General features: G+C 31.0%; 1 protein-coding gene across 1 annotated transcript; it reads left to right on the top strand.

The window, feature by feature from the left end:
* Positions 1–235: 235 nt before the first annotated feature.
* Positions 236–22,532, top strand: LOC126745073 (cytochrome P450 4V2-like). The gene is made up of 10 exons (XM_050452761.1): positions 236–471; positions 10,870–11,073; positions 11,133–11,312; positions 12,305–12,377; positions 13,010–13,173; positions 13,672–13,784; positions 13,839–13,907; positions 18,911–19,073; positions 19,122–19,301; positions 22,327–22,532. The coding sequence occupies exons 1-10, from the start codon at positions 279–281 to the stop codon at positions 22,485–22,487; spliced, it is 1,500 nt and encodes a 499-aa protein (XP_050308718.1). The 5' UTR covers positions 236–278; the 3' UTR covers positions 22,488–22,532.
* The last annotated feature ends 576 nt before the right edge of the window (positions 22,533–23,108 follow it).

Raw genomic sequence — 23,108 nt, 5'->3', positions numbered from 1 at the left:
CTTATAATTAATAACACGCTTTTCAACTCACTGTCATCACCTTAGACCCTTAATAAGTGATTAATTACTATATTATTATTAATAATGCCTTAAATGAACATTAGTCATTGTATTATTTCAAATAAAAAATAATAATTAGGGACATTAAAAATGGGATGCTAAAAGTGGAAGGTGAGAGAGATTCAAGTATTTATTCTTCAAGCGCGTTATACGGAATCACTCAGTGTGTGGTTCAAAGCATTCGATGAAAGAATACTTAGAAGCAATATCCGTTTGAGATGTTTGATACTCTCGTATATTTTTCGCTAAAATGTCTTTTATATTTTTTAGTTTTTACTGTTATTTATAATGTTTTTGTTCTCGTTACGAAGTTTAAATACGTTCGGTTTGCTTGGAATTATAACATGTTCTTCCTGCCGTTGATCCCTTTTGTTGGTACTGCTTATTTGACCATTTTTGGTAAAGTAAGAGGTAAGATATCTTTGATTTATTATATTATATGAAGTTGATGTGTTAAAATTGTTTGTAAACAATCAGGAAAGGGCAATAATTTGACAGGTTAATATGCCTTAATATAATTTATACCCTAAAAAATTGATGGTTTAATGATTTAGAAAATATGTTTTTTATACTACGAAATGCTCTTAGGTCACACATATTGAAAAAAAATAATAATGAAAATTATATAATATAATATATAAATAATATTGAAAATAACCAAAATAGAGCAGAACTGGAATTAAAAATGAAATAACAAAAAAATCTTAATAATTTAATGCAAGTATTTTGTGATGTTTTATGGAAAAAAAATCCCTAAAAAATCAATTTTTTGCAAACACCCTGTACATTTTCTCGAAAAATCCTTAAACAGGTATTCCATCAATTTAGCCAAAGAATCAATACACAAATTTTTAAACGTGTGCTTAGTCTAGTTTTTGAGTTATAGGGATTTTATGATTTAAAAAAAAAATAATTTTTGTAATAAATCAATTTTTTATAAGCACCTTGTACATTTTTTTAAAAAAATTATTAAACAATAATCCTTTTAATTCCATCAAGGAATCAACACAAACATTTTCAAACGTGTGCTTAGTCTAGTTTTTGAGTTATAAGGATTTTATGATTTTTTATAAAAAAACTCAAACTCAAAAATGCTTTATTGTCAATATAAACATAGAAGTTGTAGACAAAGCCAATAGACTGTACATTAAAGGAATAAAAACGAGAAACTAATTCAAAATAAAATAAAATTATTATAAAACTTTAAAAAATATTTAAATGCTAATCATTAAAAAATTCACCTAAACTATAGTACGCTTTACTAGCAAGAAATATTTTCGTCCTTGTACGTAGGCTTTTTTCAGTCTTAAGTTGTCTTATTTCTAGTGGAAGTTTATTAAAAAGCTTTTTACCTCCATATATGATAGAGCTACGGACAAGTTCAAAATGAGGAATGGGTAGCCTGAACAAATAATTTTGTCGCGTATTATAGTGGCTTCCTAAGTGGAGTTCCTATTTATATTTTATAAAAACTAAGCAAACTGTTTCCAGAATAAAAATACAACACAGGGTTAAAATATTATGACTTACAAAAAGCGGGCGACATGAGTCACATAGATATCTAATGGCCCTTTTCTGGAGTACAAACACTGAACTAAAAAGTGAATTTGAACATGAACCCCAAAAGCAAATTCCATATCGAAGGTGCGACTCGATAATCACGAAGTATGCAGATCTGGCGATGGAGAAATTAAGACTGGTGGCAATAACCCCTAGGGCGTAGCAGCCTGATGAGACTTTTCTACATATTGTGAAATAAAATATTGGACTGTAACTTAAAAAATATTATTTTAATGGAAAAAGTGTATATATAAAATTAAAAAGTGGACAATTTACTAATAAAGAGTATTCTTTAAAATTTTGGTAGTTTTTGAGAAAATCAGTTTTTAATTTCAGGGTACTGAGAAAACTCCACTATAACTAATAGAAATAAAATATTCGACTGTAACTCAAAAAATATTATTTTAATAGAAAAAGTGTATATATAAAATAAGAACATGGACAGTTTACTAAAAAAGAGTATTCTTGGAAAATTTTCAAAATTTTGATAGTTTTTGAGAAAATCGGTTTTTAAGTCAAGGCTACTGAGAAAATTGAACCTTGCCTAGTATATTCATATTTTGGCCCGTAACTTGAATACTGTTATTGTAATGGAAAAAGTATATTAACTAAATTTATATAATGGACAATTTGCTATGAAAAAGTATTCTTAAAAATTTTTCAAAATCTTGGTAGTTTTTGAGAAAATCAGTTTTTAATTTCAGGGTACTGAGAAAACTCCACTATAACTAATAGAAATAAAATATTCAACTGTAACTCAAAAAATATTATTTTAATAGAAAAAGTGTATATATAAAATAAGAAAATGGACAATTTACTAAAAAAGAGTATTCTTGGAAAATTTTCAAAATATTGGTAGTTTTTGAGAAAATCGGTTTTCAAGTCAAGCCTACTGAGAAAACTGAACCTTGCCTAGTATATTCATATTTTGGCCCGTAACTTGAAAACTTTTATTGTAATGGAAAAAGTATATCAACTAAATTTATATAATGGACAATTTGCTATCAAAAAGTGTTCTTGAAAATTTTTCAAAATCTTGGTAGTTTTTGAGAAAATCAGTTTTTAATTTCAGGGTACTGAGAAAACTCCACTATAACTAATAGAAATAAAATATTGGACTGTAACTTAAAAAATATTATTTTAATGGAAAAAGTGTGTATATAAAATTAAAAAATTGACAATTTACTGGCAAAAAGTATTCTTGCAAATTTTTCAAAATTTTGATAGTTTTTGAGAAAATCGGTTTTTAAGTCAAGGCTACTGAGAAAATTGAACCTTGCCTAGTATATTCATATTTTGGCCCGTAACTTGAAAACTGTTATTGTAATGGAAAAAGTATATTAACTAAATTTATATAATGGACAATTTGCTATGAAAAAGTATTCTTAAAAATTTTTCAAAATCTCGGTAGTTTTTGAGAAAATCAGTTTTTAATTTCAGGGTACTGAGAAAACTCCACTATAACTAATAGAAATAAAATATTCAACTGTAACTCAAAAAATATTATTTTAATAGAAAAAGTGTATATATAAAATAAGAAAATGGACAATTTAGTAAAAAAGAGTATTCTTGGAAATTTTTCAAAATTTTGGTAGTTTTTGAGAAAATCGGTTTTCAAGTCAAGCCTACTGAGAAAACTGAACCTTGCCTAGTATATTCATATTTTGGCCCGTAACTTGAAAACTGTTACTTTAATAGAAAAAATGTTTTAACTAGAGTTATATAATGGACAATTTGCTATCAAAAAGTATTCCTGAAAATTTTTCAAAATCTTGGTACTTTTTGAGAAAATCAGTTTTTAATTTCAGGGTACTGAGAAAACTCCACTATAACTAGTAGTAATAACATATTGGACTGTAACTTAAAAAATATTATTTTAATGGAAAAAGTGTGTATATATAATTAAAAAATGGACAATTTACTGGCAAAAAGTATTCTTGCAAATTTTTCAAAATTTTGATAGTTTTTGAGAAAATCGGTTTTCAAGTCAAGCCTACTGAGAAAACTGAACCTTGCCTAGTATATTCATATTTTGGCCCGTAACTTGAAAACTGTTACTTTAATAGAAAAAATGTTTCAACTAGAGTTATACAGGGTGTCCCAAAATTAGTGGACGAAACGCGAACCATGTATTCTTTGGTCAAAAATAACCTCACTTTTTCCTATAAACATATATCGGCAAACGCCCCCCAAGGGAGCTACGCCCCTTTTAAAGGGGGCACCTGAAGATGGTTTTTTCCACTTATTTTCGAAACGGGTAAATATAAAAATTTTAAATTTTGGTATTTTCCCAATTTTGATATGCTGAATTTAGTTGTCATTTCATAATTTTCATTATTTAGTCAGGTGCGTATCATTTAGGGGGTGAACCTAAAAAAATACTTAAAAAAAATTGTTTGCAAAGTTTTTGTTTTTGTTTCTTTAAATTTTAAAAATTTAAAGCTTTTTACGTAAAAAAGTACCTCTTGGTCAATAACGCTAGGAATTACCATTTTCGAGAAAAACGCATTTAAAAATACCGCTGCATAGTATCATTAATAACAATTTTTATTAAAACTCAATAGCACGCTTCAAAAGTAAATTGACAAATAAAATTGCAAACAGATAAAAATACTAATTTATTTGAGGCAAATGTTCAAACAAGTTTCCGTTTTCCTGAATGCATAACCTGGATCTTTTTTGAATGTTTTGGGTTGATCTAAGAATTTCAAATAGGTTTTCTCTTGGCCTGCAGCTGCGAGAATTCGCCTCTGAAGCTCTTCTGGAGTATCAATTTCGGTGGCATAAATAATATTGCACATATTACCCCAAAGAAAATAATCCAGAGGATTAAAGTCGGGCGATCGTGCAGGCCAGTTTATTGGACCACCTCGGCCTATCCATCTGCCTGTAAAATTATTGTCCAGCCAGTTTCTCACCTGTTGACTGTAGTGAGTTGGTGCCCCATCGTGCTGAAAAATCATTTCCAGCCGAGTTTCTATGGGAACATCGTCCAGTAAATCTCTGAGATTGTTTTGAAGAAGATTTAAATAATGACGATCAATTTATCTCCTATCAAATCCGCCCATACGTTAAAGGAAAATCTATGCTGAAAGTTAGTTCGTCGAACTACTCTCGGATTCTCGATGCTCCAAAAATGAGTATTACGGCTGTTAAAGCCCTTACTCCTAGAAAAAGTTGCCTCATCTGACCACAAAATTTTTTGAGGAAGATTTGGGTGATTTAAAATCAATCAAATCAATCAATTTAAAATCAATGACAAAAGTCTACTCGAGCTGGAAAATCTTCTTCTTCTAACTCCTGAACCTTTTTATAATGGAAAGGCTGGTATCCTAACATCTTAGTCATTCTTCCAATCTGAAATTATTTTTAAATATTTTAAATTGTATAGGAAATAAGCCTAAACCTTAGTAAGCCACTAAACATTCCAGTTAGTCGTCAAAAGGATATGTTTTGGGGTGTTTGATGTTTGTGATAAGACTTATCCAAGTAAATAAAGTAAATAATAATAATAATAGTAATTAGAGTATTTTGAAATGAATTTAATGCGATCCGACGATAATAATTAATAACAACACTATTTATACCAATCTCAATTTTCAGTTATAAGTACTTATAAGTATTTAATTTTTTGGATAACAAATTAGGTACTTAATTATTTATTTATCATATTTAATTTTACTTATATTTGACTTTGGGATATTGGTAATCTCTTCTAAGGTTCTCAATGATATTTGAGGGTTTTCTTCAATTAAATTCAGTACTTCCCCATAACCATCATTTGCAATTGGTCTTCCTTGCCCTCGAGAACGTTCGAAGGATCCATATTCAAGTAAATTTCTATGAATTCTAACAAAAACTTTCCAATGTGGAAGCCTTCTTGCAGGAAACCTCCGCCAATACTCTCGTGCAGCGGCATGTGCGTTTCCATTGCAAAACCCATACATAAAATGAATATCTACTTTTTCACGGGTCGAAAAGTCTTCCATAGTTAAAAAGATATTAACAATTTGAATGCAAAATGACAACTAATCAATTACAACAAATGTTAATGTCATTATGCAGTGTGTCAATTTTTTCCAAAGCCTGCTACTAAGTTTTTATAAAAATTGGTAGTGAAAATAATACTATGCAGCGTTATTTTTAAATGCGTTTTTCTCGAAAATGGTAACTCGTAGAGTTATTGACCAAGAGGTACTTTTTTACGTAAAAAGCTTCAAATTTTTAAAATTTAAAGAAGAAAAAACAAAAACTTTGCACACAAAATTTTTTTTAGGTATTTTTTTAGGCTCACCCCCTAAATGATACGCACCTGACTAAATAATGAAAATTATGAAATGACAACTAAATTCAGCATATCAAAATTGGGAGAATACCAAAATTTAAAATTTTTATATTCACCCGTTTCGAAAATAAGTAGAAAAAACCATCTTCAGGTGCCCCCTTTAAAAGGGGCGTAGCTCTCTTGGGGGTCGTTTGCCGATATATGTTTATAGGAAAAAGTGAGGTTATTTTTGACCAAAAAATACAGGGTTCGCGTTTCGTCCACTAATTTTGGGACACCCTGTATAATGGACAATTTGCTATCAAAAAGTATTCCTGAAAATTTTTCAAAATCTTGATAGTTTTTGAGAAAATCAGTTTTTAATGTCAGGGTACTGAGAAAACTCAACTATAACTAGTAGTAATAACATATTGGACTGTAACTTAAAAAATATTATTTTAATGGAAAAAGTGTGTATATATAATTAAAAAATGGACAATTTACTGGCAAAAAGTATTCTTGCAAATTTTGATAGTTTTTGAGAAAATCGGTTTTTAAGTCAAGGCTACTGAGAAAATTGAACCTTGCCTAGTATATTCATATTTTGGCCCGTAACTTGAAAACTGTTACTTTAATCGAAAAAGTATTTCAACTAAAGTTATATAATGGACAATTTGCTATCAAAAAGTATTCTTGAAAATTTTTCAAAATCTTGGTAGTTTTTGAGAAAATCAGTTTTTAATTTCAGGGTACTGAGAAAACTCCACTATAACTAATAGAAATAAAATATTGGACTGTAACTTAAAAAATATTATTTTAATGGAAAAAGTGTGTATATAAAATTAAAAAATGGACAATTTACTGGCAAAAAGTATTCTTGCAAATTTTTCAAAATTTTGGTAGTTTTTGAGAAAATCAGTTTTTAATTTCATTTAACTATAACTAATAAAAATAACATATTGGACTGTAACTTAAAAAAATATTAGTTTATTGGAAAAACTGTATATATAAAATTATAAAATAAAAAATTTTATAGCAAAAAGTCTTCTGGAAATTTTTCAAAATCTTGGTAGTTTTTGAGAAAATCAGTTTTTAATTTCAGGGTACTGAGAAAACTCCACTATAACTAATAGAAATAAAATATTGGACTGTAACTTAAAAAATATTATTTTAATGGAAAAAGTGTGTATATAAAATTAAAAAATTGACAATTTACTGGCAAAAAGTATTCTTGCAAATTTTTCAAAATTTTGATAGTTTTTGAGAAAATCGGTTTTTAAGTCAAGGCTACTGAGAAAATTGAACCTTGCCTAGTATATTCATATTTTGGCCCGTAACTTGAATACTGTTATTGTAATGGAAAAAGTATATTAACTAAATTTATATAATGGACAATTTGCTATGAAAAAGTATTCTTAAAAATTTTTCAAAATCTTGGTAGTTTTTGAGAAAATCAGTTTTTAATTTCAGGGTACTGAGAAAACTCAACTATAACTAGTAGTAATAACATATTGGACTGTAACTTAAAAAATATTATTTTAATGGAAAAAGTGGATAATTTACTGGCAAAAAGTATTCTTGCAAATTTTTCAAAATTTTGATAGTTTTTGAGAAAATCAGTTTTTAATTTCAGTTTTTAATTTCATTTAACTATAACTAATAAAAATAACATATTGGACTGTAACTTAAAAAAATATTAGTTTATTGGAAAAACTGTATATATAAAATTATATATTAAAAAATTTAATAGCAAAAGGTCTTCTGGAAATTTTTCAAAATTTTGGTAGTTTTTGAGACAATCGGTTTCACATATGGTCTTCAAATCACACTGAAATCAGGCCACCTTTTGTATTCATAAGAGTATAAAGCGGCTAGTTACTAAGATGAAATCCATATCGAGTAGAGTCATTTACATAGTATTGAGGATATCGAAAAGATATAGCGTCCAAATAATTCAAGTATATGCCCCTACAAGCTCTGCACCCGATGATGAGATAGAGAGATTCTACGATGACATTTCACAAGCGCTGACAATAGAAACAGCACACTACAAATACATTATTGGCGATTTCAATGCTAAACTAGGAGTACCAGCGGGAAACGGAAATCAATATGTGGGTAAATTCGGACTGGGTTGTACCAACGAACGAGGAGAAAGACTGATCAATTATCACCAAAAAGAAAGTATGTACTGTATGAACTCCTTCTTCAAAAAATCAGAAAAGAGACGTTGGATATGGAGTAGCCTAAACTCAAATACGAAAAACGAGATCGACTATGTACTAACCAATAAAAAGCTTACTATAAAAGACGTTTCGGCCCTAAATCGCTTTGATACTGGTAGCGATCACAGGTTGGTAAGAGCTAAAATAGAAATAAACGTGAAGAGTGAACGAAATAAGCTAATCAAAATACAACCATTTCCCACATCAACAATCCAGGAAAACCGCCAAAAATTCCAAGCTGAACTCAACAAGAAATTGTCTAATAAAGAAGCATTGAACGGCTTGAATATAAACGACCTAGAAAACAGAATAAGTACTGATATTAGAACGAGAGCCAAAAAGATCTGTGCCACTACTAAGAAAAATAATTCAAAAATAAAAAAGGAAACTAAAGAACTCATGGCGAAGAGAAGAAACTTGGAGAAAGGGACTCATGAATACAACGAAATTAACAGATTGATAAAAAAGAAAACAAGGGAAGATTTAAGGTAATATAACACAGAAATGATAACAACGATCATCGAAAACAACAAAAACATGAAAGTATTAATTTAATTAAAGAATCAATACACAAATTTTCAAATATGTGCTTAGTCTAGTTTCGGAGTTATAAGGATTTTATGATTTTTTATTAAAAAAAATTACTTTTGTATAAAAAGAATTTTTGACAAGCATTCTGCATTTTTTGTGTAAAATCCTTAAACAGGTGTACCATCAATTTAATCAAAGAATCAATATACAAATGTTCAAATGTGTACTTAGTCTAGTTTTCAAGTTATAAGGATTTTATGATTTTTTACTAAAAAAAAATAATTTTGGTATATAAACGAATTTTTTACAAACACCCTGTATATTTTTGTGAAAAATCTTTAACAAGTATCCCGTCAATTTAACCAAAGAATCAATACACACATTTTCAAACATGTGGTTAGTCCGGTTTGTGAATTATAATAGCGATTTTGTGACACATAAATAAATAAAATAACATCGTAACTCTCTTATCTTGAGGTAGTCTATAGTTTTCGTTGACTTCTCCAAAGCATTCGACAAAGAAATTGATAAGATTATTAGGTTTTATTATGAAAAAGACCTATTGGGAGTCTATTTTAAACGGATATCTTACTACAATTTTAATTCTATTAACTTCAGCTAGTCTAATGTCTTCTTTGATTTCTTCAAAGCATCGTAAGGATTTTAGCGAGTTTAAGGAAGTTTGCTCATGATTGTTCTGTTTAATCTCTTCCAATTTTGATTCAACATATATTGCCTCAAATATTTTTCTCATTTATCTGAATCCTGATTTATGAAAGTTCAGTTTTACTCACAACCATTAACTTTTGGTTGTGCTTGTTTCACTTATGTGACTCAATAATTCCTGAAGATTGTTCACATTATCCGCGATTATTACAATATCATTTGCATATCGGAAACGTTCACTTTAATACCTGTAGGGTCATCTAAAACCGACTCAAAAACACTCTTTTCGAGTAGAGATTGATCGATGATAAAACGTAGCCTTATCTTATACACTTTTTTATATCCGCTTTTTAGTTCCAGTACAGGGGCCGTATTTTCGAAACCATGCGAGAATCTTCGAATGCGAACAAAGTCGAGCGGCACACGAATTAAAAAGTGCTTATTTAAACAGTATTCGAAATTTCATTCGCATGCGAACATGAAATGTAGTGGCAACGTAGCAAAGTCGAGTGCTATTGGAGGCCATGTCAACTGGGATGAAGACGATAAAGATTTTTTTAATTTAAGTTTAAAAACATCAGGGAATTTTGAGGTTTTTTCATGGCGTTTTTTTAAGTGAATTCAAAAAATAAAAAAAAAATTGCTGCTTTGTGTCGAGTGAGCAAAAGAAAGAACTAATTTCATTTATGGAAGAGCACCCGGAATTAAAGTAAAGGGGCAAATTCACCCACAGTTTTTTGGCTAAAACTGCACAAACCTTGTGGATAAAACTAGCGGACAGATTACACAGTCTCTAGAGCATATAAAGAGCACATCAATTCCATCGTAATAGGCTTGCTTAATCTATATAATTTATTAAATTGAGCATCAGAATACATTTCAAATGGGTCAAGGAAGAAGAGTACATGCTATTCCTTCTATCTGCCGGAGTTTCAGTCTCTTTCAGTGCATCGACGACGTTTCTTTGCACAAGATTGTTTAATCTTGCCATTTGATTATTGTTATTTTTTTTTCAATAAACAACAAAAAAACACTACGAAAATACTTAACCAACTCACAAAAAAAAACAAAGCTGGTTTAAAATCAAAACAAGACAAGTGGCAGAAAATACGAATATCGATTTTTCGTGCGAAATCCTCTAATTTCGTATGCGAATCAAAGTCGAATGGTTTCAAATATACGGCCCCAGATTGCTAATTAATAGAAGTTCTAACATCCAGGTTCAGGTCCTTAAGGTACGATGTTAGGAGGTCATGTCTTACATTGTCGAAGGCCTTGGCATAATCGATGAAAACGTCCCTTGAAGACATCTCAGTCGTCTTGTTATTGTTGTGTTTGTCATTTTTCAATGACAAATTATTGATGTGAATCATGTTTGCTCTTATCAAGAGTAAGAATCTCATATGCAATCAAAGGTTTTCAAGTCAAATAGAGAAAAATGGCAGTTTTTCATACTTGGGCAAAATGTCGCTCAAAAGTGTGATATTTAGCTGATTTTAAGACGACTCATATGGATATGCTCTATACTCATTGGAATATTTTTAATAATCATTTTTCTTTTAGCTAGCATGCTTCAGGTGGTCATAGTAGCGGACAAATATTTCGGAGGTTTACCGTGCAATTTCTGGTACGGTTCCGCTTATCACTATCTGACCAACGATGCTGATGAAGCACGAATAATACTGAACCATCCGAAATGTTTTAACAAAGCCGAATTATATAAAATGATCAATTTGGGATTGAGGAATCCTATTGTGAACGTTCCAGGTACTTCTAGAGGTTGAATTTAGATTAATAAATTATTTTTTTTCATGGTTTTTTTTTAGTGGAAATTTGGAAACCGAGGCGTCACTTATTACGACCGGCATTTAAGAAGCACATGATAAAGCTCTCGTATCAAACTTACTATCAGCAAAGTTGTCTACTTTTGGAGGAGATCAAGAAGCTGAAGCCGGAGGATAATTTGTATAAGTTTTTCAGCAAATATGCCTTTATGAACTTCTTTTGTAAGTATATGCACTTGACACTTTAAGGATTAGTAGTCAAACCAAAAGATCCTTCAGTAGATCCAGTGATTTTTATTGGATCTCTTTACATACATCTTTCGAAGAAGACTTAAGGTGAAATTAATGATGCAGCTCTTATAAGTCTTAAATCATAATTGAGTCTCAATGATGATGTTAGTTCCAAGGAAAATGGAACTCTATGATAAATATTCGACTGAGTTTCCTCACATCTGTGCTGAATATTTACACTGTAAAATGGAAGACATTGCAATTGGAATAGTATGATTTATTTTACCTGCAACTATTCATAAAAATCTTCTATTTGTTGCCTAATTATAAAGAGTTTCTTTATTTTCTATAACTATTCTTTAAAAAAGGAGCATCCAAAAGCCAATTATTAATTCTTGCAACATAAGTTGACATATGCATTTATTGGGTCCAATCTGAGTTGCCTTAACATTCGATTCATCATCAGTATCAACCTCTTCTTAGTTTGTAATAATTTGCGTTCATAAGTGACGTATAGACTCATTGACAATAATTTGGGTTCACTGTCGCTCTATTGCTGATCTGGCTCTTGATCAGTTTGACACTATTTACACAGATCTTCCCAAGGCTTTTGATCAGGTCAATGAAGGATTCATTCAAGGCATTCTATAAATAAATCCCCCAATCAGAAGTGATGATTGCAACTATCGGTATGCCATTGAGTGACTAACATTTCAGGTCATATGTCGACAAAAATTAATGAACAAGTTGGTCCTACTATCCGTTGTGAACAACTGGAAATGCTCATTAAAATTCATATACATACAGTAAAAAAAAGGTATTATCTTCATAATGAGTATATAAAAACCTGTCACCATCTACTATGATTAATAGTATTCTTGTTATTAAGTTATTATAATAAAACAATTAGATGCTTATCCTAATAATATGTAAATATTTATTAATAAATGGTATTTTTGTTATTCTTTAATTGTCTATTTTAGTATCATCCTTTGGACTAAGCGACGCAAAAAAATATCGCACCGATATTATACGGATTGGCACGCAAATTGACGCGTAAGTAACCTGTACATGTATCATTAATTTAATCATAAAATAAAAATATTGTCCGAATATTTGTGCAATATGGCAAATGTTCACTCTCTTAAGAAGTATTAAATTCGGACCTTAATCCCATCTCCTTTCAAACTACATCTTACTTCACGTGGCCTCAGACAAACCGCATGTATTTTCTCTCTCTCGTATTTACCCTAAGATTGCGTGTTAAAATATGGGATGCTTTGGTACCTAACAGTAATAATAGATTCAAAACTGAATATGCTTATGGTATTACCAAGACTATGCGTTTATAAATTAATTATAATATGTTGATGCATCAACTTAATTTAACTCAAATGTCTATAAATATATAAATATATGTCTATATATATATAAATCCGACTAAAAGACAAAGCATTTACGTGGCTGCAGACAAATTGCATGGATGTTAAGTATTTACAACGCGTGTTAAAATATGGGGTGCTCTGGTACCTAACAGTATAACAGACTCAAAATTGCTGATGATAATAAAATAATATCAAAGTGCAGCTGTGCAACTACATCTATAATGTACGGTCACCCCCTTACAGGAAATATAAAAATTTGTTCTTTACCTAATAAATCTTTGATAAACCGTTATCAATTTTTAGAGCTCAAGATGAATTTATCAAGATATTTAGCAACCCCGCAATTCCATCCACTTTATGGAAAAGTTCACCCTTTGGAGCTGCTTTTAGAGCAATTGAGAATGAACTGAAAGGTTTATTAAAAGAGGTTTTGGAGGATTATATGGAGCAGACTAAAAAAACCTCCGGTAACTAATTTTAATTTCGGTAAAAATATGATAATTAATTTCTCGACCTTTAAAATATGTTACAATGAAAATTAATTCAGGATTTACGCTATTAATAATTACGTAGTGGCATTTTTAATAAATACAAACTTTACACAAGCAATTATTTATATTATAGTACTTTTAACACTTATGAATGAATGAATGAGAGTCATCAATTGCTTTTTAATGATAATATAATTTTTGTTCATCATGTCGCTGCAATTAGCTTAATACTTCAACATATGATAAAGAAAGTTCCTTATAATGTGGAAAAAATTAATTGCCGCACTCAAGACCTAAGTTGGTCCGACCTGTATATAATGAAACATCTTTTTTAGTCCATCCTAGATTCATGTACTACTGTCTTACTTAATTTTTTAACGTGTTTATTGACCTCTCGACACCTAGAAGAGCTTTTGTTAAAAATCTCATCCAAGTTGCTCATTTTACTCTCTGAAATAATAATTTAAATCTTAGAATACTACGAAAATCCGGCAGAGAAACCTTTAATAGAACTGCTACTAGACGAAGCGTATCAGAAAGACCCGACTGCAGACCTGTTTGAGGAATTTGCCTTTATTACTGGGGCTGTAAGTACTTTTAAAGGCCACATTAAAAAATTTATTTAAATATTAATTTTGTAGGCTACGGACACTTCAGGGCGTACATTATCGTTTTGTTTCACCATGCTGGGGATGTATCCAGAGGTTCAGGTGAATATGAATTAATTTTTTAAGCTCTGTGCTATCTTAGAAAGTTGGACATCATTATAGCTATTGATGCTGCAGTTCTTAACAACTCAATGCAACTATAGTTGTGCCATTTTCTCAGATTATTTAATCAGGAAATACATCTTCGTTTTTCCTAGATCCAGAGCCAAGCTGTGGCATTCAGTTTCAGTACTGCTGACCCTAATTAGTGTCCCCAAATTTTATATCCAGGTTAATTCCACTACTACTCAAAGATTTATGCAGATCAGAGAAAAGTCACTAGAATTTTCCAGTTTGCTGCTCAAGTTCAGCAAACTCTTCTGATGTGACAGCAATAGGTTTACATGTGGTCAAGAAAATATCCACCCTTGAGTATAAATAAGAATTTGCTAATTGATCTTGCTCAACATAAAACTTACAAGATTAGAATTGATGCATAAAAAGGACAGAGGAAGACATAGTGAGGGCAAATATGAAATTGAATAGTTACACTAGGGTAGATTTCAGGCCAAAGATTATGTTTCTGGTGCTGAGATTTTTATAAATCAGAAAAAAGAACAGATTAATATTAATAGTCAGTCAGAGAGCGATGATCAGTGATAAAATGATGATGCAGCATAGGGAAAAGAAGGATGTTGACAGTTCTTAAGATGAAGAAGAAGAAGGAGAACCCAGAAAGAACCTAAGAGTAAAAAGAACTAAAAAAAGATATATTAAAAGACAAAAGAGTAACCGCTGAAAGTGATACAATAACACTGATCCCAGATATTGCAGCTTCTTTATCTTAATTGTGTTCAATAATCCTGGAAGTAAAAGAAATGTCTTGGACTGCCTGGAAGAAATAAACAATTACTTTCAGGCAGTTATACAATAAAGTTTCAACTACCTGTAAATACTAGAACTGACTTCAATTGCCTGTAAAAAATGAGGAATAACCTCAACCAAAAATTGAGGAATGTTTTTCAAGTGTCTGGAAGTAATAAACAACTACTTCCAGGCAGTTGAGAGAGCCTAATCCTAAAAGTAAAAGGCAATATCTTTGACTGCCTGGAAGAAATAAGAATTTACTTCCAGGCAATTGAACAATGAACTTTCAACTACCTGGAAACACTAGAACTGTGTCCTTGTTTCTCGCATTATGCAATAAAGGATCGAGTAACGCAGAAATGATATATTAAATTTAGCTTTTATACAGTGTCGCACCATTAAACAAATAACTTAAATTAAATAAAACTAATCAGCCTGAAAAAAATAAGGAATTACTTCAAGGCAGTTGAACAATGAACTTTGTACTATCTGGAAACACTAGAATTGACTTCAATTGCCTGGAAGAAATGGGGAATAATTTGAACCGAAAATTGAGGAAAGCCCTCCAAGTGCCTGGAAGAATTAAAAAACTACTTCCAGGTAATTAAAGGGGCATAATCCTGGAAGTAAGAGGCAATATCTTCGTCTGCCTTGAAGAAATAAGGAGTTACTTTCAGGCAATTAAACAATGAACTGTCAACTACCTAGAAACGCTAGAACTGACTTCAATTGCCTGGAAGAAACGAGGGATAACCTCAACTAAAAATTGAGGAATGTCTTCCAAGTGCCTGGAAGAATTAAAAAACTACTTTCAGGCAATTGAAGGGGCATAATCCTAAAAGTAAAACGCAATATCTTCCAATGCCTGGAAGAAATAAGGGATTACTTCCAGGCAATTGAACAATGAACTTACAACTCCGTAGAAACACTAGAGCTGACTTCTATTGCCTGAAAGAAATGAGGAATAACCTCAACCTAAAATTGAGGAATAACGTCCAAGTGCCTGGAAGAAATAAATAGTTACTTTCAGGAAGTTGAGGAAGCATAATCCTAAAAGTAAGAGGCAATATCTTCGACTGCCTGGAAGAAATAAGGAATTACTTTCAGGCAATTGAACAATGAACTTTCAACTCCCTGTAAATAATAGAACTGACCTTAATTGCCTGGAAGAAATGAGGAAATCGAAAATTGAGGAATTCCCTCCAAGTGCCTGAAAGAAATAAACAACTACTTCCAGGCAATTGAATAAGCATAATCCTAAAAGTAAGAGGCAATGCCTTCGACTGTCTGGAAGAAATAAGGAATTACTTCCAGGCAATTGAATAATGAACTTTCAACTACCTTGCTTGGAAAAAATAAGGAATAACCTTAACTGAATATTGCGGAATGCTCTCCAAGTGCCTGGAAGAAATAAAAAACCACTTCCAGGCAATTAAAGGGGCATAATCGTGGAAGTAAGAGAGAATACCTTCGACTGCCTGAAAAAAATAAGGAATTACTTCCAGGCAGTTGATCGATGAACTTTGAACTATCTGAAAACACTAGAACTGACTTCAATTGCCTGGAAGAAATGAGGAATAACCTCAATCGAAAATTGAGGAATGCCTTCCAAGTGCCTGGAAGAAATAAACAACTACTTCCAGACAATTGAAGGGGCATAATCCTAAAAGTAAGAGGCAATATCTTTGACTGCCTGGACGAAATAACGAATTACTTCCAGGCAGTTGATCAATGAAGTTTGAACTCCCTGAAAACACTAGAACTGACTTCGATTGACATTGACACAAACCAACTTCAAGATTTTTATTTGAAAAGTACCGAAAATCAACGAATTTTATCTCTACATTTATCTTTCAATAAAGACAGAAGAAATATACAGGTATAGCAAAATCAGGTATTACGTGCGGCAATCTATATATTAACTGGCACTAACAAATTTCGGTCACATGTTGAAAAGAAAATAGAAATAATTTAACTATTATTATATACTTTTTAATAAATATCTTTAAATGGGAATATACCAGTATGAGACTGAAGAAGAGAGAAGTGCGAACTGTAGCAAAATTTATAAAAGATTTACTGAACAAAAATGATTTACGCAGAGCATATTTAAAACATGGAAAAGATATAAAAGTGAATTATGAATATTTAATTGCCTGGAATAAGAAGTCTCTTAAAGTCTCTGCAAGGCATGAAACTTGTGCCTGGAAGAAGGAAAAATTTATTTTTCAATATTCCGTTCTAATTTTAACAATGTGATTGTTTGCACATACCGGGTGATACAGAAAAAAGGGAACATTAAATAGCTTTGTTACTTTTCAAGTATTAGCATTTCTTCTAACTCCCCCACTGCTAACTAGAGTTTGATCTAATTTAAACTGAATTCAGTGAACCGAATGAGTTGTACACACTGAAGGCAAAAATCGGTTGAACTAATCCACTGTCGTTCTCTCTTTAATGTTATCTCGAATTTTCTATTACTTGTGCACTGCAGAACGATATTGACCAGACGTGTATACGAACATGTCTCTCCTCTTTTATTATTTTTTTTTTATACAATTCCGTGCTCGCCATTATTTTGCAATTTTAAAGATATGTAACCATTTGTTATTATAATAATAAATGGTTCACTCAAGACTTCTTGATCGTTTAATTCACTTCATGAACTTTAATTATGACTTTACGTCAAATGCCTAAAAGAAATTATTGATTTCTTACAGGCATTTATGCACAAATGTTCTTCTTTTTTTTCTTTCTAAGGACGTCAAGTGCCTTGAAGTAATTATTGATTTCTTACAGGAAATTGAGCATAAAGTCCCTCCCTTTTTTTCTCCCTAAAGACGTCAAATGCCTGTAAGAAAATATTCATTTCTTACAGGCATTTATGCACAAATGATCTTCTTTTTTTTCTTTCTAAAGACGTCAAATACCTGGAAGTAATTATTGATTTCTTACGAGCATAAAGTCCCTCCCCTTTTTTCTCCCTAAAGACGTCAAATGCCTAAAAGAAATTATTGATTTCTTACAGGCACTTATGCACAAATGTTCTTTTTTTTTTTCTTTCTAAGGACGTCAAATGCCTGGAAGTAATTTTTGATTTCTTACAGGAAATTGAGCATAAAGTCTCTCCCTTTTTTTCTCTAAAGACGTCAAATGCCTATAAGAAAATATTGATTTCTTACAGGCATTTATGCACAAATGTTCTTCTTTTTTTCTATCTAAGGACGTCAAATGCCTGGAAGTAATTATTGATTTCTAACAGGAAATTGAGCACAAAGTCTCTCCCTTTTTTTTTGTCCCTGAAGACGTCAAATGCCTGTAAGAAAATATTGATTTCTTACAGGCATTTATGCACAAATGTTCTTCTTTTTTTCTTTCTAAGGACGTTAAATGCCTGGAAGTAATTATTGATTTCTTACAGGAAATTGAGCATAAAGTCCCTCCCTTTTTTTCTCTCTAAAGACGTCAAATGCCTGTAAGCAAATATTCATTTCTTACAGGCATTTATGCACAAATGATCTTCTTTTTTTTCTTTCTAAAGACGTCAAATGCCTGGAAGTAATTATTGATTTCTTACAGGCATTTATGCACAAATGTTCTTCTTTTTTTCTTTCTAAGGACGTTAAATGCCTGGAAGTAATTATTGATTTCTTACAGGAAATTGAGCATAAAGTCCCTCCCTTTTTTTTCTCCCTAAAGACGTCAAATGCCTGTAAGAAAATATTGATTTCTTACAGGCATTTATGCACAAATGTTCTTATTTTTTTGCTTTCTAATGACGTCAAATGCCTGGAAGTAATTATTGATTTCTTACAGGAAATTGAGCATAAAGTCCCTCCCTTTTTTTTCTTCCTGAAGACGTCAAATGCCTGGAAGTAATTGTTGATTTATTACAGAAAATTGAGCATAAAGTCCCTCTTTTTTTTCTCCCTAAAGACGTCAAATGCCTGTAAGAAAATATTCATTTCTTACAGGCTTTTATGCACAAATGTTCTTCTTTTTTTTCTTTCTAAAGACGTCAAATGCCTGAAAGTAATTATTGATTTCTTGCAGGAAATTGAGCATAAAGTCCCTCCCTTTTTTTCTCCCTAAAGACGTCAAATGCCTGTAAGAAAATGTCGTTTCTTTTACAGGCATTTGTGCACAAAGTTTCCTTTTTTTTCTTCTTCTTGTTGTTGACTTAATCGTGTTATTTTCAGGCTAAAGCTTATGACGAAATTCAGTCAGTGGTAGGAGACCGAAATATAGATTTCAGCGATCTGGTGGAGCTTAAATATGTAGACGCAGTAATAAGCGAAACGTTAAGGATTTTACCAACAGTACCATTATTTGGACGATATTGTAGCGAGGATATTGATCTTGGTAAAAAAAAAGCTTGTTCATAATTTCGTTTAATAATAAATAATTTAGGGAGCAAAATAGTTCCCAAAGGAACGAACGTCTTCGTGAGCGCTTATGACCTGCACAGGAACCCTAAATATTGGGAGGATCCTCTGAAATTTGATCCGGAGCGATTTTTACCGGAAAATGCCTCAAAGATTGTACCGGGAGCTTACGTTCCGTTTTCTATAGGACCAAGGAACTGTTTAGGTAAGAAGAACGTTAACACCTTGTACTTTGTTGAAAAGTACCATCAGATTACTACTACTTTACTAATATTTAAGTAAAAAACCGCACGCAATATTTTAAAGCAAGGTCTCTTTAATGCAAAAGTCGTGTGACTAATAAAATGAGTTACATTAAATAATTTTAGACTGTAAAACAATAATAATTTCCCTGGTGTCATTAGGTACGCATACGCTATAGCAAAACAACATTTCCTTACATTGACTGGGGATAATTATCACTTTTGTTTTTTTTAAAGCAACTTGGAATTTAATTGACTTTAATTAACTAATTTTAATTAATTAAATGTCTAGTTTAATATATTTTAAAGTTTATATAATTATTTTTAAGATGCTATATAATCGGCACTCTATTTTCACCATGATTTACTTAAGCCACAAGAGAACGCCAAAGTGCCCAATTCAATTACGGTTTGTCAAATTGGGCGCTGTTCAGATATTCAAATGTCCAAAGTCAACATGACTGGTTAAGTAAATAATGTAGGTAGTAAACCATTTAATTAGAAGTTTCCACTATATCGAATATTAATGCTAAATTATGCATTTAATAGTTTTAAATAAAAATATTTATATTTATTAATTACTTAGGTGATATTGGCGTATAAAGGCGTCAAAAATAAAAATGTCATATTAGAGAGAAGCAAAACAAATTTATCATATATCTATAATACTGGTCAATTGATGCGACGTTTTTGATTTGTCAAAGGCTTTTGATACCATCAATAATGAACCAAAACATACATCATTCTCGTTACATTATAACAGTCGATAGGAGCATTAATATTTAATTAAAAACACTTATTGGTCATATCACCCGTGAACAATTATAATAATAAAGTGGTACTGTTAAAAAATTCTCTTTATAAAAAAAAGTGCCGAATTTAATGGCAGAATGGCAAACAGTATTCAAATCCTCGTAAATAACCAAGAAATCATCAAAATTAATAAGAAATGAATAAATTGTATGCTTTGCGACTACAGTGCACATTTGGACATTCTGCCATTGATTTCAGCACCTTCAAGGCATACCCAAACAAGGTCTGTTTTATTAATTTATGAATTGTTTAAAATTTTAGGGATTAAAAGAAGATTTGCAAAAACCATTTTAGAGTTTCACAAATTTTTAAGCATTTTTCTAATTAGCTCGAAACTCATAAAAAATCAAAAAATTTGAATGATCTATTAAAAAATTCTTCCCGAAAAAGAAGTGCTGAATTTAATAGCAGAATGGCAAACAATACTCAAATCCTCGTAAAATAACCATGAAGTTGTCAAAATTAGCGAGCAATGGTGAAATTGGAACTTTTACTAACATTTTACGACTACAGTGCACATTTGGACATTCTGCCATTGACTTCAGCACCTTCAAGATTTACCACAACATGATCTATTTTATTAATTTCTAAATTATAAGAATTGTTTAAAATTAAAGAGATTAAAAGACAATTTGCCAAAACTGTCAAATTTTAAAATTTTGAAAAATTTTAGAAATTTTTTAAGTATTTTCATAATTAACGCGAAAGCCATGAAATCTGAAAAAAATTAAATACTTGGATATAATAATAAAGTGGTACTGTTAAAAAATTCTCTTTATAAAAAAAAGTGCCGAATTTAATGGCAGAATGGCAAACAGTACTCAAATCCTCGTAAATAACCAAGAAATTATCAAAATTAATAAGAAATGATTAAATTGTATGCTTTGCGACTACAGTGCACATTTGGACATTCTGGCATTGATTTCAGCACCTTCAAGGCATACCCAAACAAGATCTATTTTATTAATTTATGAATTGTTTAAAATTTTAGGGATTAAAAGAAGATTTGCAAAAACCGTTTTTGAGTTTTACAAAAAGCATTTTTCTAAATAACTCGAAACTCATAAAAAATCAAAAATTTTGAATGACCTTTTGAAAAATTCTTCCCGAAAAAGGAGTGCTGAATTTAATAGCAGAATGGCAAACAATACTCAAATCCTCGTAAAATAACCAAGAAGTTGTCAAAATTAGCGAGCAATGGTGAAATTGGAACTTTTACTAACATTTTACGACTACAGTTCACATTTGGACATTCTGCCATTGACTTCAGCACCTTCAAGATTTACCACAACATGATCTATTTTATTAATTTAAAATTAAAGAGATTAAAAGACAATTTGCAAAAACTGTCAAATTTTAAAATTTTGAAAAATTTTAGAAATTTTTTAAGTATTTTCATAATTAACGCGAAAGCCATGAAATCTGAAAAAAATTAAATGACGATAAAAAAAAATCTTTTCAGAAAAAGAGTGCCGAAATCAATGGCAGAATGGCAAGCAATAATTAAATTCTCGAAAAATAACCAAGAAATCATCAAAATTAGTGAGACATGATTAAATTGGGACTTTTACTAACATTTTACGACTACAGTGCACATTTGGACATTATGCCATTGATTTCAGCACCTTCTAGGCTCAAACATTATTAATTTTATTAATTTCTGAATTTTGAAAACTGTTTAAAATTTATTTAAAAACGAGACTAAAATGAAATTTGTAAAAATCGTCAAATTTCAAAATTTAGCACCTTTTTAGGCATTTTCATAATTAACTTCAAAGTCATGAAAAATCAAAAAAAAAATTAGTGATTATTTAAAAAATTCTGAAGAGTGCCGAATTCAATGGCAGAATGGCAATAAGTACGTTAATCCTTAAAATAATTTTGAACTTTTTATTTTCTTTCCTTTAAGTAAAGATACAGTTGAAACTCTCTCTGCTTCAGTCTAATTGATGTAAAAATTCGTTCACACCAGATGGTCTCTATTCAAAATAAAGGACGTGTCATCCACATACCAAAGCTCCAATTTTGAGTTTTTCAGCGATTCTATACTGCAAACGCTCCATGACTCCCTTGAGTGTCAAGAAAGATGTAACCTTACTGAAAAACTTTACTAACAACCATCATTCATCCAATTTACTTCTATTATTCTAACAGAATCTTTTTTCAACATTTTAGGTCAAACTTGGGGAACTGTTCTATTACAAATGACTATAGCCAACGTGGTTCGGTCATTCAACATTTCAACCAGCCATAAGTCCATAGATCAACTGGCTCTGGAGTCTTGCATCTCAATGAAGACGACGCACCATCTGAATTGTCAATTTACAGTTAGATAAAACGTGTAAAGTTTTGAATAAAGTCTCAGTAATTCCTATTATTGATGTATGGTTGTTTTATTTGAAACTACTTGAAAAATAGGATCAACTACTTGGGAGAAATAAATATTTATTTCAGTAGCTTGAATTACATGAGCAAAACTCACTTTGACTGCCTGGAAATGTTCAAAAGATGGACGATAGTGCCTGGAAGAAGTAAAAAATTATTCTAGGAGCTTAAGTGACATTGAAACACATGAAAAATTACGTCAGATGCCTGGAAAAACTTGATATGTAAATCAGATTGCCTGGAAGAAACCAAACTTTCTTTAAGCAACTTGGAGCACATGAAAACTCACCTCAACAACCTGAAAATGTTCAAAAGATGGACCATAGTGCCTGGAAGAAATAAAAAATTATTCCAGGAGTTTGGGTGACATTGAAAGGCTTGAAAAATTACCTCAACTGCCTGGAAAAACTTGAAATGCGAACCCAATTACTTGAAAGCAACAAAGCGCTCTTCTAGGGACTTGGAGCACGTGAAAACTCACTTAAACTGCCTGGAAATATTCAAAAGATGGTCCTTAATGCCTGAAAGAAATAAAAATTTATTCCAGGAGTTTGAGTGACATTGAAACACAT

Source organism: Anthonomus grandis, chromosome 15 (assembly GCF_022605725.1).
Source record: "Anthonomus grandis grandis chromosome 15, icAntGran1.3, whole genome shotgun sequence".
Classification (NCBI taxonomy): domain Eukaryota; kingdom Metazoa; phylum Arthropoda; class Insecta; order Coleoptera; family Curculionidae; genus Anthonomus; species Anthonomus grandis.
Note: the sequence above shows the minus strand (reverse complement) of the source record. Positions and strands in the feature narration are given on the sequence as shown.